At 38.6% G+C, this 16,560-nt stretch overlaps 1 protein-coding gene across 1 annotated transcript; it reads left to right on the forward strand.

The window, feature by feature from the left end:
- The first annotated feature begins 2,584 nt into the window (after nt 1-2,584).
- On the forward strand, nt 2,585-3,412 carry LOC138337941 (uncharacterized). Its single transcript, XM_069288387.1, has one exon. It carries the CDS (start codon nt 2,585-2,587, stop codon nt 3,410-3,412), a length of 828 nt encoding a protein of 275 aa, XP_069144488.1.
- Nucleotides 3,413-16,560: the final 13,148 nt, after the last annotated feature.

A 16,560-nucleotide genomic window follows, 5' to 3' on the forward strand; every position in this document is an offset into this window, starting at 1 on the left:
AAAGTTCTAAATCTTGAGTGTTGAGTTCCTTATTCCTTTTTTTGAGATTATATATTTTAATCATGGTACTATTACATGTTAACCATGAATCCCTTTGATTTTAATTGTTCATGCCCATAATTTCGCACGAACCCTATAAGTCGAATAATCTTGAGATGAGAAGTACCGTTGAGCTCTTAAGTTGAGTAGATCATGCTCATAATTCTGCATGAACCCTCCAAGTTGAAAATCATGAAATCATCCATAAACATGAGATCATGAACCTTGAATCCATACTTCAATTCAAGGGAAGTTAAGAGTCAAGTCTAGAAGTTAAGAGCAAGTAAAAGTAAAGTTCATAAACTTTTCAAAAGTATTTCACAAATGTTTTAACTTTGTTTTAAGACTTACAATTCAACTTGAGTAAAGAGTAAAGATTGAAGTCAGTTCTTCAAAGAAGTATATGAGAATAAGTATTCCCAAAGAGATTCAAAAAAAATTCACATTTAGATAAGAATGGAAACTGAGATTTCCAAAGAGCTTTCGAGCTAGTTTTGGAAAAGAATACTCACTTTCTAAATAAAGCAAGAGAGGAAACTGAGATTTCTAAGATATCCTTTAAGCAAAGTTTTGAGCACTAATCTCAAATCACAGAAAAGATATGTTTGTAAAACATAAGAGCTAGTATATTTTGGGAGTAGAATTGAGTACAGATATGGGGGAGAGTTCAGACAACACACAGCCCCCATAAACCATGTAGCCCATCATGGGTAGAGAAGGGCCATACTTTTTAGATGAACTCTTTTCACATAGACTAGTGATCATTTAGGCAGGTTAGATATTACACTTTTTGTCGGGTATAGGATGTGTTGGCATCGTGAGTTAGATCATTTTATCATCACTCTAGATGGCATCGTGAGGTAGATCATTGTATCATCACTGTAGATCTTAAGTGATGGTTGTCGGTTAGATAAACTCTCATACAAGCTATTGTATTTATATATACATTAGTTAATTGTAGTTTCATATACATTTCAGAGTTGTGTTATATCATTTTTATATACACAGAGTTTAGCTCATGTTTTTTGAAATAACTTTTCTTTATATTGCACTTGTTTTATACTAAATTAAGTATCAAGAGTTGATTATTTTTAGTTGAGTACATTAATTATAGTACATTGAGTTTATTTGTGCTTCATTGAGTCTAGTATCATATCTTTGACGTTGAGTATCGAATCATTGAGTCGAATATCTAATATTTGAGGTTGAGTATCTTATTCATTATTTGAGTTGAGTTGGAAAGAGGTAATTATGTTTCCTTTTTATCAAGTTCAAGATTTTGTTATTCTTTAGATTTCTCCTTACATGCTCATACATTCCACGTACTGAGCTAATCGACCTGCATCTTCTCATGATGCAGACATAGGTATTCCGGATCATCAACAAGACTTCGTTGATACATCCGAGAGTTTGAGTTAGATACGGAGAGCACCCTTGCTTCCGGAGCATTTCATTTACTTTTTAATTATGTTATGAGGTCATGGGTCTTGTCCGGACTTCCAGCATTATCTGTTAGAGGATTCGTAGATAGTCACTATAGTAGAGGAGTCTATATTAATCATTTATTTTATTAAATGTTTTAAAGACTAAAGTTACCTGTTTTTTGGAGAATTGAATAATTTATTTTATTCTAAGTTTTCATTTGACTTAAAAAATTGTATTTAAGTTTAATGAATCTTTTTTCAATTTTAAACTCTGTATGTTTAAGTAAGTCTTCCTCTTGTAGTCTTCCATGATGAGAGTTCACTTGGGGACTAGCAATGGTTCTTGAGTGTACGTGACATATATTCATTTAGAAACTCCACAGTTACGTTTCTCTCTCTCTCTCTCTCTCTATATATATATATATATATATATATATATTCTTGAGAAATATTTATTTGTGGTTTTCTTTAATTATATGTTCTTCAGTTTGTTTTTACATTTAACTAAAAATTTCACTCTAATTCAACTCAAAACTTATGATAAATATGCACTTTATTATTTAGTTTTGTTTATAAATACTTAGTACCTTCATTGTCCTTATCAAATACCTCTTATGTGCAATCTTTTTCATGTGATATAGGTACAAATGATCATTCTTAGGCTTAAAGTATTCATTCATAGTTTGTAGTTGGTGTGTCCTCATTAAGGGATATAGTTTAGAGGATTTTCTCCTTATTTTTGATTTCTTCTATTACTAGTTTAACGTCTTTCCCCACCAATTAATTAATTTTTTAAGATGCTTTCTGTATCAGCACAGTTTTTTGAGTCCCGATGGAACTACAATAACCCAATAATAGGTAAGTTAATGTATACTTTGAATGACAAATAGTGTGTCTAAAGGTAGAACTAGAAACAAATAACACGAATAATAAAAAAAATAAGACAAAAATAGAATCAAACAAAAATCTATATCTAATACAATCCCTTCCGGAAGAGTCATAAGTACAGAGTTGTCTAATATGAAAATACAAGTCTCAAAAGTGGACTACAACAAGCCAACTCATTCACAAAAGACTAGCTAAACATGCTTATATATATATATATATATATATATATATATATGGAAATCACTACTCACGGTGGTAAGCAAACCATCGACCCACCTATGTTGCCTAATGAGAAAAAGGAGACAAAAGATACTGATAAAAAGGTAGAGGTTAGCGGTGAAGTGGAAGATAACACTGGAAATAATGTTGAAGTGCCTAAAAAGGTAACTCCCATGCCTAGACCCTCACCCCCATTTCCTAAAAGATTAGTGAAAAAGACCGAGGATGGTAAATATTGGTGTTTTATAACAATGATGAAGCAGCTATCTATCAATGTCCATTTGGTAAAAGCTTTCAAACAAATGCCCGGTTATGCCAAGTTTATGAAAGATCTGGTTACAAAGAAAAGATCGGTCACTTTTGAGGATGATGAAAGAATGCAATATTATGGTGCTGTTGCTACAAGATCTCTGGTACAAAAGAAAGAAGATCCGAGTGCATTCACTATTCCTTGTACAATCGGGTTATTACATTTTGCGAAAGCATTATGTGATCTGGGGGCAAGCATAAATCTCATGTCCCTCTCAATTTACAAGAAGTTTGGTTTGGGTAATCCAAAGTACACTGCGATGCGGCTACTGATGGTCGATCGAACAGTAAAAAGGCCTATGGGGATACTTCACGATGTGCTAGTTAAAGTTAAGTCGTTCACATTTCCAGCAGATTTTATTACTCTTGATTGTGTAGTCGATTTTGAAGTGCACATTATTCTTGGGAGTCCATTCCTTGCTACGGGAATAGCCATAGTAGATATGGAAAATGGGCAGACAAAATTTTGGTTGAACAATGAGGAAGTGACCTTCAACATTTGTAGGTCCATGACACAGAGTGGTGAGCCCTAATCGGTATCTAATATATCCTACAATGTTGGTGAGTCATCTGAGACACAAATAGAAGAACGTCTAGGTGTAGAAGCATTAACGGCAGTGATAATTAATTTTTATAATGATTGGAGTATAGGTCATTAGTCGCGGCTCTTGATCGAGGTGATGTTCGGTTTAAACCGAAGAAATATGAGTTAGACATGAAGAATTGCAAGTCTCCACCCGCGAAACCATCTATAAAGGAGGCTCCAAAGTTATAACTAAAAGCTCTCCAACCTCATGTCAGGTATGAATTCTTAGGAAATGGTTACACTTTACCAGTAATCATTGCCTCAGACCTGAATGAACAACGAGTTGAGAGTTTGGTGAAAGTGCTAAAAAGGTTCAAAAGAGCTATTGGGTGCACTATTGCGGACATTATTGGGATCCCTCCTGTTTTTTTTTGTCATAAAATCCAACTCATGCCCGATCATAAGCCAAGTATTGAGAACCAGAGACGCTTAAATCCACATATGCAAGAGGTCGTGAAGAAGGAAATAATTAAGTGGTTGGATGCCGGAGTAATCTATCCGATAGCCGATAGTAGTTGGGTATGCCCTATTTAGTGTGTACCTAAGAAAGGGGGAATGGTTGTGGTCCCCAATGAGAAAAATGAACTTTTTCTAATAAAATTTGTTATTAAATGGAGGGTGTGTATGGATTAACGCAAATTAAATGCATGGACTGAAAAAGACCATTTTCCTATGGCCTTCATGGATCATATGTTGGATAGACTTGCTGGAAAGGGTGGTACTGTTCTCTTGATGGATATTCGGGGTATAATCAGATTTTTATTGCATGAGAAGATCAAGAGAAAACCCCTTTTACTTGTCCATATGGCACCTTCGTGTTCAAGATAATGGTGTTTGGGTTGTGCAATGCACCCTCCACATTTCAGAGATGTATGATGTCGATATTCTCCGACATGGTGGAAGATACCATAGAAGTTTTTATGGATTATTTTTCTGTGATTGGTGATTCATTTGAGCGGTGTTTGAACAATTTATCTAAGGTCCTTAAGAGATGTGAAGACTGCAATTTAGTACTAAACAGGGAAAAATGCCACTTCATGGTGAAAGAAGGTATTTTTTGGGTCATCGCATTTCAGAAAAGGTCATAGAGGTTGATCGAGCTAAAGTCGAGGTAGTAGAGAGACTTTTCCCACCTATCTCTGTAAAAGGTGTGAGAAACTTTCTTGAGCATGCAAGTTTTTACCGGAGATTCATCAAAGATTTTTTAAAAATTACACATCCGTTGTGCAAACTATTGGAGAAAGATTGTAAATTTTATTTTGATGAATCCTGTCTTAAAGCATTCGGTGAGCTAAAAGAAAAATTGATGTCTGCACCTATATTTATTTCTCCGGATGGGAACAGTCCATTTGAGGTGATGTGCGATGCTAGTGGGGTTTCTCTTGGTGTAGTATTAGGACAAAGAAATAACAAAATCCTTCACCCCATTTACTATGCTAGTAAATCCCTAAATGAAGCTTAGAATAACTACACATTGACTGTGCAAGAACTCTTTGCAGTAGTCTTTGCATTAAAAAATTATCGCTCCTATTTTCTAGGTACTAGATTTATAGTGCATAATGACAATTCAGCATTAAGATATTTGATGGCAATGAAGGATGCGAAACCGAGGTTCATTCATTGGATATTACTACTACAAGAATTTGACTTTGAAGTAAGGGATAGAAAAAGGACCAAAAATCAAGTTGCCGATCACTTGTCCCGACTAGAAGTTGAAGTTATGAGAGAGTTAGGGGATAATACTGATATTGATGATACTTTCCCTGATGAGCATGTATTGGCTGCCTCACAAGACTTAATTCCATGGTTTGCAGATTTCTCAAACTATCTGGCTAGTGATATTATTCCATCGGACTTTTCCTTTCATCAAAAAAAAAGTTCATGTACGATGTGAAGAAATTCTTTTGGGAAGAACCATATTAATACAGGAGTTGTGATGACGGGCTTATTTGGTATTGTGTGCTAGAATGTTAGATGTTGAGTGTTTTAGAGGCATGCCATTCCTCACATGTTGGTGGATATCATAGTGGTATCCGAACCGCTCATAGGATATTACAATGTGGGTACTATTGGCCAACTCTTCATCAAAAAGCTCATGAGTTTGCTAAAGCATGTGATAGATGCCAAAGAGATGGCGGCATTTCAAGAAAGAAGAGCTCCCTCTAAACCTCATTCTTGTGATTGAGTTATTTGATGTTTGGGGTATCGACATTATGGGTCCTTTTGTGAGTTCTCATGGAATGAAGTATATTTTAGTAGCGGTTGATTGTGTATATAAATGGGTGGAATGTATCGCCCTCGCAAAGAATAAATGGAAGAGTGTCACTGCGTTCTTAAAAAAGAATATATTCTCTCGTTTTGGAACCCCATGGGCAATTATTAGTGATGGGGGCTCCCGCTTCTGCAACAGATTGTTCAAGGGATTATTGGAGAAATATGGGATTCTCCATAATGTTTCCACTCCTTAACATCCTCAAACTAGTGGGCAAGTTGAAGTGTCAAATAGGGAGATCAAAGAGATATTGTCAACAACAGTGAACGCTAGTAGAATGGATTGGTCAAGGAGGCTTGATGATGCTCTTTGGGCCTACCGGACAGCATATAAGACTCCCATAGGTATGTCTCTATACCAACTTGTATATTGGAAAGCTTGTCATCTTCCGGTTGAATTAGAGCATAAAGCCATGTGGGCTATGAAGAAGTTGAAAATGGATTGGAACTAAGCTGCAAAACAACGGTTAACTGGGTTGAATGAACTCGATGAATTTTGCCTGAAAGTTTATGAAAGCTCAGCCCTCTACAAAGAAAATATGAAGAAGTACAATGACCTAAAAATTTAAAAACAAGAGTTTATGGTTTTGGATTTGGTGTTTTTATTCAATTCTTGGTTGCGCTTGTTTCCGGGAAAGCTCAAGTCCAAATGGAGTGGTCCTTACTTGGTTACCCAACTATTCCCTCATGGAGCAGTTGAGTTGGAAACTAAGGAGGGTGTGTGGTTCAATGTGAACAGACAACACATAAAAATCTATTTTGGGCATGCTGAATCAGCAAATGAAGTAATCAAGGCATACCATCTTGATGAAGTCTTAGTAATCAAGCGTCTTCAGTCGTGCCACGACGTTAAATCAACCGCTTGTTGGGAGGCAACCCAATACTTATAGTTTTCTTTCTAGTAATAGTAGCATTTTCTATTAATGGGTTTTAAATTTGCAGGCACATCACCAGGAAATTCTGCAGAAAATCACACTACAACAGTCAATGACAGATACATCAATTGACCGTCACACACGTGATGGACCGTCACATGAATCTGTTGTGCCCGATACGTCTTTTGATTATTTTCAAAACTAGGGCACACGTGACGGAACCAATGATGGACCGTCGTAGATGTGACAGATCGTCATCAGGGTCTTGTTGTTCATTAATGAGCATACCCGACCCGACTGGATTGGGGGTAATTTTAAAAATTGGCAACCTTTAAAAAACCCACCCCTTCATTTCACCCATTTCCTTCCCTCTTTTTCCCATTTCCCTCCCTTTTCACTTCCTACTTCCTACCTCTCTTCTCTATCAACTGATCACTTCCCCATTTTCCCAAATTCCCAAAATCTACCCTCTACTAGTTGGAGTTTGCTATTGTGGTTCTGTTCTTGCTAACCAAGTACCTTCCTTGCTTGTTTTTCTCAAATTATCATGTCCGTGTCTCTGATCTATACCTATTTACATTGAATTTTTGTTTTTTTACTTTGTATTAGCTTATTCTTTTGGTGGGTCTTCATGCTTTTATCCAATTTTGTCCGACCTAGGTTAAGAATCCTTAAATAGAATTGTTTAAACTATAGAGATAGGTGCTTCAACATTTCTAGTTTTCTAGGTATTTAGGTTAGACACATGTAGGTTAAACACTAAAAATTCCATTTGAGTCATAGGGGATTATTGTGTCATCCCGAATTCTGTCACTGAATGACAGAACGAGACCCCGATGACAGACCGTCGTACCCACGACGGACTATCGTAGGTTCTGTTCTAACATCCCACTGTACGTTTTTCTTCAATTGTCCACCAACAGATACATGCGACGGACCTTCGTTCCCACGATGGTCTGTCCTGCACAACCGTTCTTCTTATTAGAGACCCTTTTTCTAAGGGTCTGCTACTTTTTCTTAGTGTCCTCTGACAGACATCTACAACGGACCTTCATACCCTCGACAGTTCGTCCTGCACAACCGTCGTGACGGTCAGAGACCCATCTCCTTATGGTCTTCATACTTTTTCCAAGTTTCCTCTAACGGACATCTACAACGGACTATCGTCACGACGACGGTCCGTCCTACACAACTGTCATGGTTGTTACAGACCATTGTCCTAAGGGTCTCCCACTTTTTCTAAGTGTCCTCTGACAGACATCTACGATGGACCGTCACACCCTCGACGGTTCATCCTGCACAACTGTCGTGACGGTCAGAGACCCCTCTCCTAGGGGTCTCCACGACGGACATCGCCGATGGACCGTCATTGTCACGACGGTCAATCCTGCTTATGCATCATACTTGTCAGAGACTTTCCTTCAGGGGTCTCCACATCAATATTGTTGAAGAAAGACATGACGGACCCCATGAGGGTGCGTCGTACTCATGATGAGCCGTCACCTGGTCCGTCGTGTTTCACTGTTACTGCAGAAGAGTCATTACCGCTTAGCTCTTATATTTATTTTGTTTCGTTGTTTTTCTAATCTTGTTTGCTCGTTTTCGTACTAATATTGATTCTTTACAGGTACTATATCTTATGGCACCAAAACAAGATCGAGTTTGCGCATGTGGGCGATCAAAGTTTGTCGCCCCATCTGCCCTCCTGGTCATTGGCTCTGATGATGAGCGTGACCTCGAGTATGTGCCCCTAGGAACTGCCACTCCATCACGAGCTACACATGCTTCTAGAGCTACGCCCAAAAAGGTGGCGTTCAGCGTAGTCACTGCCTCCCAGTGTGATGAGGAGCGCACATTGACCAGCACACCTTCTAGGTCAGCTACTCATGAAGAAGGAAATTCTTGCTTCTTAGGAGTTTCATGGTCAGAGGAAGGCTCCGAGTTTGCTGAAGTCCCTGTACCCGCCACAGTTGCACAATCTGCCTCGTCTGATGAGGCTGACAGCTCCGAATCCACTCCCGGCTCACCGACTTGTGCTCTCACCCCGGTTGCCGACCAGCCCAACCAATGGTGTGTCGACGGGCAGTATCAAGTTTATTCATACACAAAGTTTCTTAATGATAAAGAGTCATGACACGGACTCTTACACTGGAGAGGAGGAACCTTAGGAAAGTCTCCCTACTATGCCAGAAATCCACAACATCTTCACCAGACCCCGACTGGAGCGGACAGCGCGTTCTTTAGCCTGTTATAGTGAAGAGTTGGTCCGAGAATTCTACGCCACTTACGCGGATACTCTCAGATCAGAAATTGTTAGGCGGGCTGCCCCCACCAAACAGGCCCCACTTGAGCATCTCCGAGTACGTGGCATTCAGGTCGATATCTCCCTGCCTGCCATCTATCGGTATCTATACGGCGAGGATGTTAATGCCAACCGGACCCCTCTCACCACCGGTTCGACTATCGGTGGCAAATTGTCAAATATGAACAATTCTTGTGTGAGCCATTGCTGAGAGAGACCACCAAGAGGTGGATGGCCTTGTACTTTTCTATTGATGGAGAAGGTGCAAACTGGGTAACAGCGCCGAAGGGAGCCATCAAGAAGGCTAACTTGACCTTCACTGCTAAGTTCTTATAGTTGATTGCCCGCCACTACCTTTCCCCCACGGCCGCTGATAATATAATCACATGGGATCATGCAGTTCTAATGGTGGCGATGATAGCCAGGTTTGAGGTGGACTTTTCTTTGCTTCTATAGGTAGTCATGCACAAGAGGTCTTTTAAGGTCAGAACTACTTACCCTTTTTCGTGCATGGTATTTTCCTTATGCAGGTTCGTAGGTGTGACCATCTGGTGCATTGATCAACTCAAGACTCCGCTGGGCACTGTTTATATCGGCCTCATCAGGGATGAGTCCAATTAGTTGGCTCCACGCAGAGGGCCTCGTCCAGAGTTACCTCAACTTGGTGACATCTGGCTGATACGGTAGCACAGGCGCGCACGGCTACGCAGGCTGCTTTTGAAGCCACTGACACTACCCCGGTCGAGTCTATCCCGGGTAGTAGCACTACCCCAAGCCCCTCTCACTCAGTCCCTTTTCCCTCTCTAGTATTGCTTGCTAGGGTCTATAAACTAGAGTCACAGATGGCTACACTTCTACATCACATCTACCCATGGATGTAGAGGTTTATTGTTGAGGCAGAAGAGTGCTTGGAGAGGAAAATGGTCCATCACACAGAGCGGAAGATTGCTGAGGTTTATCAGCGCTTGGACGCTTTTGAGTTGCGGGTGCTAGCCTGCCCAGCCCCTCAGGTGGACGTGTCGACCCTTGAGGATGAGGTCGAGAGTCTTTGAGCGGACATTGATATGATCCTAGAGGCTACGTGCCTGAGTCTGAGGCCCCTTATGCAGAGCCAGCTGAGGACACAGTGATGGCGGCCTTATTCGCCACTTCTGAGATTCCAACACCTCCCTCTCGAGAGCATGAAAAGAGGCGTAAGGGTCGAGAGAAGGATGAGGCTAGAGCACGGAAGAAGGAACGCCATGAGATGGAGGCTGTGAGGAGAGCCTTGCTTGTTGATAAGGAGGCGCGTTGGATCAGGGTTGTAGAGTCACCTGCTAGGGCATTTATCTCCAGAGATGTGGCGATAGCGAGACGCACTGTTGATAGTGTTGTTGCTGATGAGGACACTACTGAGGGTGTACAGACTACAGAGGTAGTGGGTTCCAGGGAACCGGACCCACCAGCTTGCTGATCGTCGGCACTTTGCGCCCAATGTCTGCTTCACCTACCACTCTCATATTTCAATTTTTTTATGCATTGGGGACAACTGCATGTATTTTTATTGAGTGTGGGGTAAATGGAAAGTGAGTGCTAGGGTGAAGTCTGAGTAGCCAATTCACTATCCTCTTTTCGGGTTTTCTTGCCTGTGATCTTTTTCCCTAAGAGACTGATTATTTTTATTGTTGAACCGGTATGTTTATATCTTGTGTACATAGTTTAACTCTGAAGCATGATGGCTATAATGATATCCTGATGAAATGAAAATGATGCATGACTAGGCATAGTAATTTACAAATGTGTGGATCTAAGCATGACATAGAGATACACCACTGCATGACCCTGAGTCTAAAATTCAAACTAGGTGTCTAATAATCTGGTAGAGTAATGAGATGTCAAGTGAGTGTTAGGAAGATTTGAATAGTCCACTATTTATACTGAGCTAAAACTTGCCTGGTTAGTCCTACTAAAAGTAAGTTGTAATAGACAATTAGGAAAGGATCATAGGGCCTTGTTCAATATAGCCAATTTTTAGCCTAAATAAAAAATCCAAATGAAATTAATCCCTCTTTGATCCAAATGATTTGAGCTTAAAATAGACCTTTCTTTTTCACCCCAACTGATCTTTTCTGGGAATAATGTGTTGGTCCTGGTCTCTCCTTGGACATGTGCACCTCAGATTATGCCAAAGGCATAAGTTCAGGGTGGATAATGCAGTAAAAAAACCTTTTCATGGCCCTAACCCAACTTTGGGTATTGTTTACTTTGACTCATGGCAAAGTTATGAGTTGAGGGTGGCTATTATGAGGAATGCTCTGGAAAGTGGGGTTGAAAGAACAAAGAGAGAGAAAGAACAAAAGTAAAGTGACTCAAGAACCAGTTGAAATAAAAGTGAAATAATAGAAAAAAATACTATAATACAAGCAAGAAAAGAAGAGAGTCACTTACACAAATGAAGAAAGAAGGGAAAATAGCAAGCTGAAAGAATATGAGAAATTGGGTACAAATAAAATGATAAAAAGTGGTGTGTTTAGCCAATATGTCAAGGAGGGCAAAAATTTACTAATGTATACCTTATATACCCTACCTTACCCTAAGCCTATGTTACAAGTTAGGAAAGTCCTATCGTGATCCTAAGAGTTATATAGCGAACTTAAAGCAGTGAAAATAAGGGCAAGACTATGGCAATATGTATGAATGAGTTGTAAATTTGTTCTAAGAGTGAGTGTTTAAAAGTAATCCTTATACTCAAACTCAAATCATTGTGTGAAAAATGAGGATGTTGTTTTGAAGTGAGGACACTAGTTGCAATAACGGAAATATTAGCACCTCGGTGAGAAATTGAAGAGGTTAGGTGTTAGTGTGTGGTGATTCTGTATTATGGTCTGATTCCACATAATTCAAGCCTAATAGTGATAACATGCATAAATATGATGAGACTGATGGGGATTGATAGCCAAATGATTGTGAAAGATAAAACATGGATACTATTGTACAAAGATTTTGTAGTGAGTTATAGCGCCGCTTGAGGACAAACAACGAATTTAAGTTGAGGGTGTTGATATACCATGGTTTCACGGTATTTTTAATGCTTTTTACTTAAGTTTAGTGTGTGTCCAAAAGTCTTTTTGTATTAATTTTTATGTAACTTTCTCTCTATTTGCAGAAAATCTATCTAAAGATGAATGCGAAAGTTTTTTACAAAGAAATGCAGAAAAGTTACCACCTGCGGAGCTTGTGACGGTCCGTCGTTCCTCTGACGGTCCGTAGGTGGAATTGTAATGAAGCTGGTGAAGGAAGATGGGGAAGTCTGACCAAGTGTGGGGTTACGAAGTGCATGACAGACCGTTGTAGCCATGACGGTCCTTCCGGTTGGTTCTTCGTGATGATCAAAGAAGTAGTCCCAATACCCAAATTCCAAGAGTTTAAGTTTTATGGAACGAAGACCCTAGACGGACCATTGTGCCTGTGACGGTCCGTCATGCCTGTCGACGAGGGTAATGAAGAGAAGCAATAGAATTTGCAAAGTATGGGATGACGGAGTCCATGACGGCCCGTCATAACCGCGACGGTCCATCATTAGGTCCGTCGACCCAGCCGCGTTTTGATAGATTTTCAAAAATTAGAGTCCTTCTTTTATTAGGTTTTTGTTTTTTTATAAACAGTTATAAAAACCTCGTATTGGGGGTTAGAATCATTATTGAAAAAACACTTTTATGTTAGATTCTTTTTCCGTAGATTATTTTGCATATTAGACTTTGGATTGTTACACTTTTCTCTGGAGTTAATTGTTCGTGTTTTTTTTATTAACCAAGTAAATTTCTGGATTTTATTCTTTCTCATCGAAGTAAGTGCATGAATCCTTATATCATATATATGAATATTGTGATTATGACTATGGGTAACTAAACTCTATAACTAGAGTTGTGGGAACCATGGGTGAATAATAAGGTAAAATCTAACTAAAATAACAATTCTAGAATAGTGTCTTGCATGTAATGATAATTCTATCGCTTAGAAGTCTTTTTAACAGATGGCCAACGTTAGAACTCTCCTTAATGCTACTTGCCGGACCAAGGAGGTAGATAATAGGAAAACAGTTATCAACATAGATTTAGTGTATACTATCTAATAGGCTAGTATTGATTGGTACGAGGTAATAACTTAGTCAAATATTGAATACAATGCTTAATATGAGGTAAAGGTAAGGGTTAGTATAGCAATACACGTAGCCGGACCAAGGTGCGGAGTGAAACCATTTAGATGCCGGACCAAGGATTTAGAGATACATAACTTATCATTTTGCATGCAAGATACTAGGAAAGAATTGTTATAGTTAGAATTATCAAGTTAGGAACCTGTGGGGAACACTTAAACCATAGTTACTTTTATTAATTGATTAAACTCCAACATTTGAATATGTTAATTGTCTACTTTAAATGAGCTAATTATTTTCATTCATTTAGAAATACAAAACCCCCTTTTATTGTCTTTGTTTTCTAAGGAAATAATTGACTAAATAATAGTAATAATAGATTGAAGTTAAGTCTGAACTATTTTTGTCGTGGGAACGATCCTAACTTCATTAGTTAGGTTCTTTACTTGATACGACCGCTTTACTTCTTATTTGGGAAGTAAGTTTGAGCATATCATCTAACTCCTTACATAGTCATAGTCATTAGCTAAATAGGAATTTCATTAGAGTGTACTTTTGACAACCTTCATATGTGATATTAACACATTAACATCATCATATAATAGTAAGACACATAGATACTTAATAACAAACCTTATATCATATAACTTAATCATTATCTCACAATCTACATAATCAAGACATTTCAATTACATCATCTTACCAATACCTACTCAATCCAATCATAAGATATGCTTCAATTGAACTTCATCACCAAGTACAAGCCATCATAATTAAAGTAAAGGTTTGAGATCACCAAGACTTACCCAATCTCCTTCACAAGCCATCATCCATGGTTATTCTGTCAAACAATCAATTTTATCCAACAATAGATGTAACAACATCATACAATAGTAATCTATATAAAAAAAATAAGACAATTGTAGCATCACTATCCCAATTAACATCAATTCATAACCTAGGGGTTTAGGGTAGAAGGGATCATCATGAATTATTCCTCAATTAGGTCTATTCCCAAAATTACATGTCCCTAGGAAGTCCACAAAAGGAATAGAGTAAATTCCACAACCAAAACATCGATAACCCCAATTAAATCATAAGCAAGAACCAAGATTTTGGAAAATTAGGGAAAGGATATGCTCTATACAAAATTTCCACAATTAACATCAATTAATCAACAATTTACACTTTATTAGTCATGCATAATCATAATTCAACATAATCAATCCTCAATTTTGACTTTTGAAGGAAACCCATTTGTAAAGCAGAACCCTAAGAATTGGGTAATTTGAAAATCAACTTTGAGAGGACCTCTTCGGGAAAGGAATCCCAAGAGTGAAGAACTCGTACCTTAAAGAAGCTTTGTCAAGAAAAATTGAGTGCAAAATTTTGAGACTTTTTCTTATTCCTCAAGCTTCATGTTCTTCAATGGAGGATGAATAGAGAGAGAGCAAGTAGAGAGAAGTGGAGAAATTTGGTTTTCAATTTGTTTTTGAGTGTTGGAGTGGTAAATAAATGAAAATTGACCTAAATCCAATATATAGTCCACCACCAAAATACCCAAACTACCCCTCATTAAGTTGGACTTCCAAAAGTGAAGTCAAACTAAAATTCATTGTGAGACCCAGTCCATATTCACGCCCCACTTCACAGTCCGTAGAGTTCCTGATCGACCGTGGTGGTGGTCGTGGATTGGTGATGCAGTAGGTCCTCCAAATGAGCCCCTTCAATTTATTCCATCAAGTCAACTCCACGACCCCCTTGCTCCCTTCCGTTAAGATGCACCACGGCCCGTCAAGTGGCTCGTGCTGCTCTTAGATAGTAGTTTACCAACTCCCCACCAATCTCACCTCAATTGGTTAAGAATTGTCACGGGTGCCCCTCTCCTTTCGTCAAGTGCACCACGAGTCGTGAAGTGACTCGTGGTGTCTTGGACATAAACTAGGTCTCAAGACCTTTCTCCCCCATGTCCAAGTAATCTTCATGAGCTCACCATCTTTCTTGTGGTCATGACCACGAGCCGTGGTCTTGCTCATGAAGAGTGAGGGAGTAGCCTCCTTTCTTGGGTAGCCTTGGCCTCTTGGCTTTGGCTTGCCCTTGAAGGTTGGCACTCCTCACTTGGCCTTGCTTCCTTGTACCCCCTCTTATGCACCTATGTCCATCCTAATAACCTTACCATGATTAACCCTTATTCACCTCATTAAAACCATTAAGGCACCACACTAGTCCAAGTTACATGTTCACTAGACATCATGGATGTTCCTTGACGTTTTGACTCCAACACCTCCTAAATGTTTTATATTCATTATTTTATCCCTTATAAAATTGTTAGAAGTCTTTTAAAATCATGTGAGACTCTATATTATGTCTTAGACGTTCAGAGTGAAACATATGGTACGCCTCTAGTTCATTTAAAGGAGTTAAAGGATTAGTTGCAAGACTTTATGAGGAAGTCGTTCAGTCACCATACTCTTCATTAATGGGGTTCTCATGTTTTGTTTTTTAGTAATAAAGATGAATCTATGAGGATATCTAATTTTTGTCAACAGTTGAATTAAATTCCAATGAACTACAAGTATCCCCTTCCTTGTATTAATAATTCATTCAATCGGCTCACCCCTATTTTGCAATATTTTTTTGCGATCCACTTATCACCATTTGAATATTAGCAAATCAATTATCCTTTTGATAGATATCAAGATTTGTTATGCGTAATATAAGTTTCTTCTGTGTCTTTTTGTTTGACTAATGCCCCTGCAACATTCATGGAGTTGATGAATCAGGTGTTCCTACCTTATTTGGATCTTTTTGTGATAACATCTATTAACAACATATTAGTGTACACCAAGACTTAGAAGGACCAAGATTGGCATTTGAGGATTTCACTCCATAGATTGAGGGAAGAGAAGCTTTATGCCAACTATTGAAAGTGAGAGTTTTGGTTATATTCAGTGGTGTTTCTGGGAAACGTAGTGTACAAAGAGGATATTTTGGTAGATTCATCCAAGATTGATGATGTAAGTGGTTGGACAAGACCTACCTTGGTTACTGAGATCCATAGTTTTTTTGGGACTTGTAAGATATTATGGATGATTTTTCCATGCTTCTCTACCATCGCATATTCTTTGAATAGATTGACTCGACAGAGTGTGTGTTTCTAGTGGTTGATGAGTATGAGAAGAATTTTTAAAATCTCACAACCTTCTTGGTTTTGGCTCTTGTTTTGACTTTACCCGAGAAGAGTGGAACTTCACTATTTATTATGATTCTTCAAGAGTCGAGTTATTTTGTGTTCTGATGTATAAGCATAAGATGATTATCTATGATTATAAGGATTTGAAGACTCGTGATAGGAACTACCCTACCCAGGATTTAGGGTTGGCAATCGTAGTGTTTGTTCTTAAATTATGGTGGCATCATCTATACGGAAATCATTGTGATGTTTTAACTTATCATTGGAATCTTCCTTACATTTTCAGTAAAAAGATTTGATTCGCACATGTGGATTGAAC

The sequence above is a fragment of the Solanum lycopersicum genome, chromosome 8, assembly GCF_036512215.1.
Source record: "Solanum lycopersicum chromosome 8, SLM_r2.1".
Classification (NCBI taxonomy): domain Eukaryota; kingdom Viridiplantae; phylum Streptophyta; class Magnoliopsida; order Solanales; family Solanaceae; genus Solanum; species Solanum lycopersicum.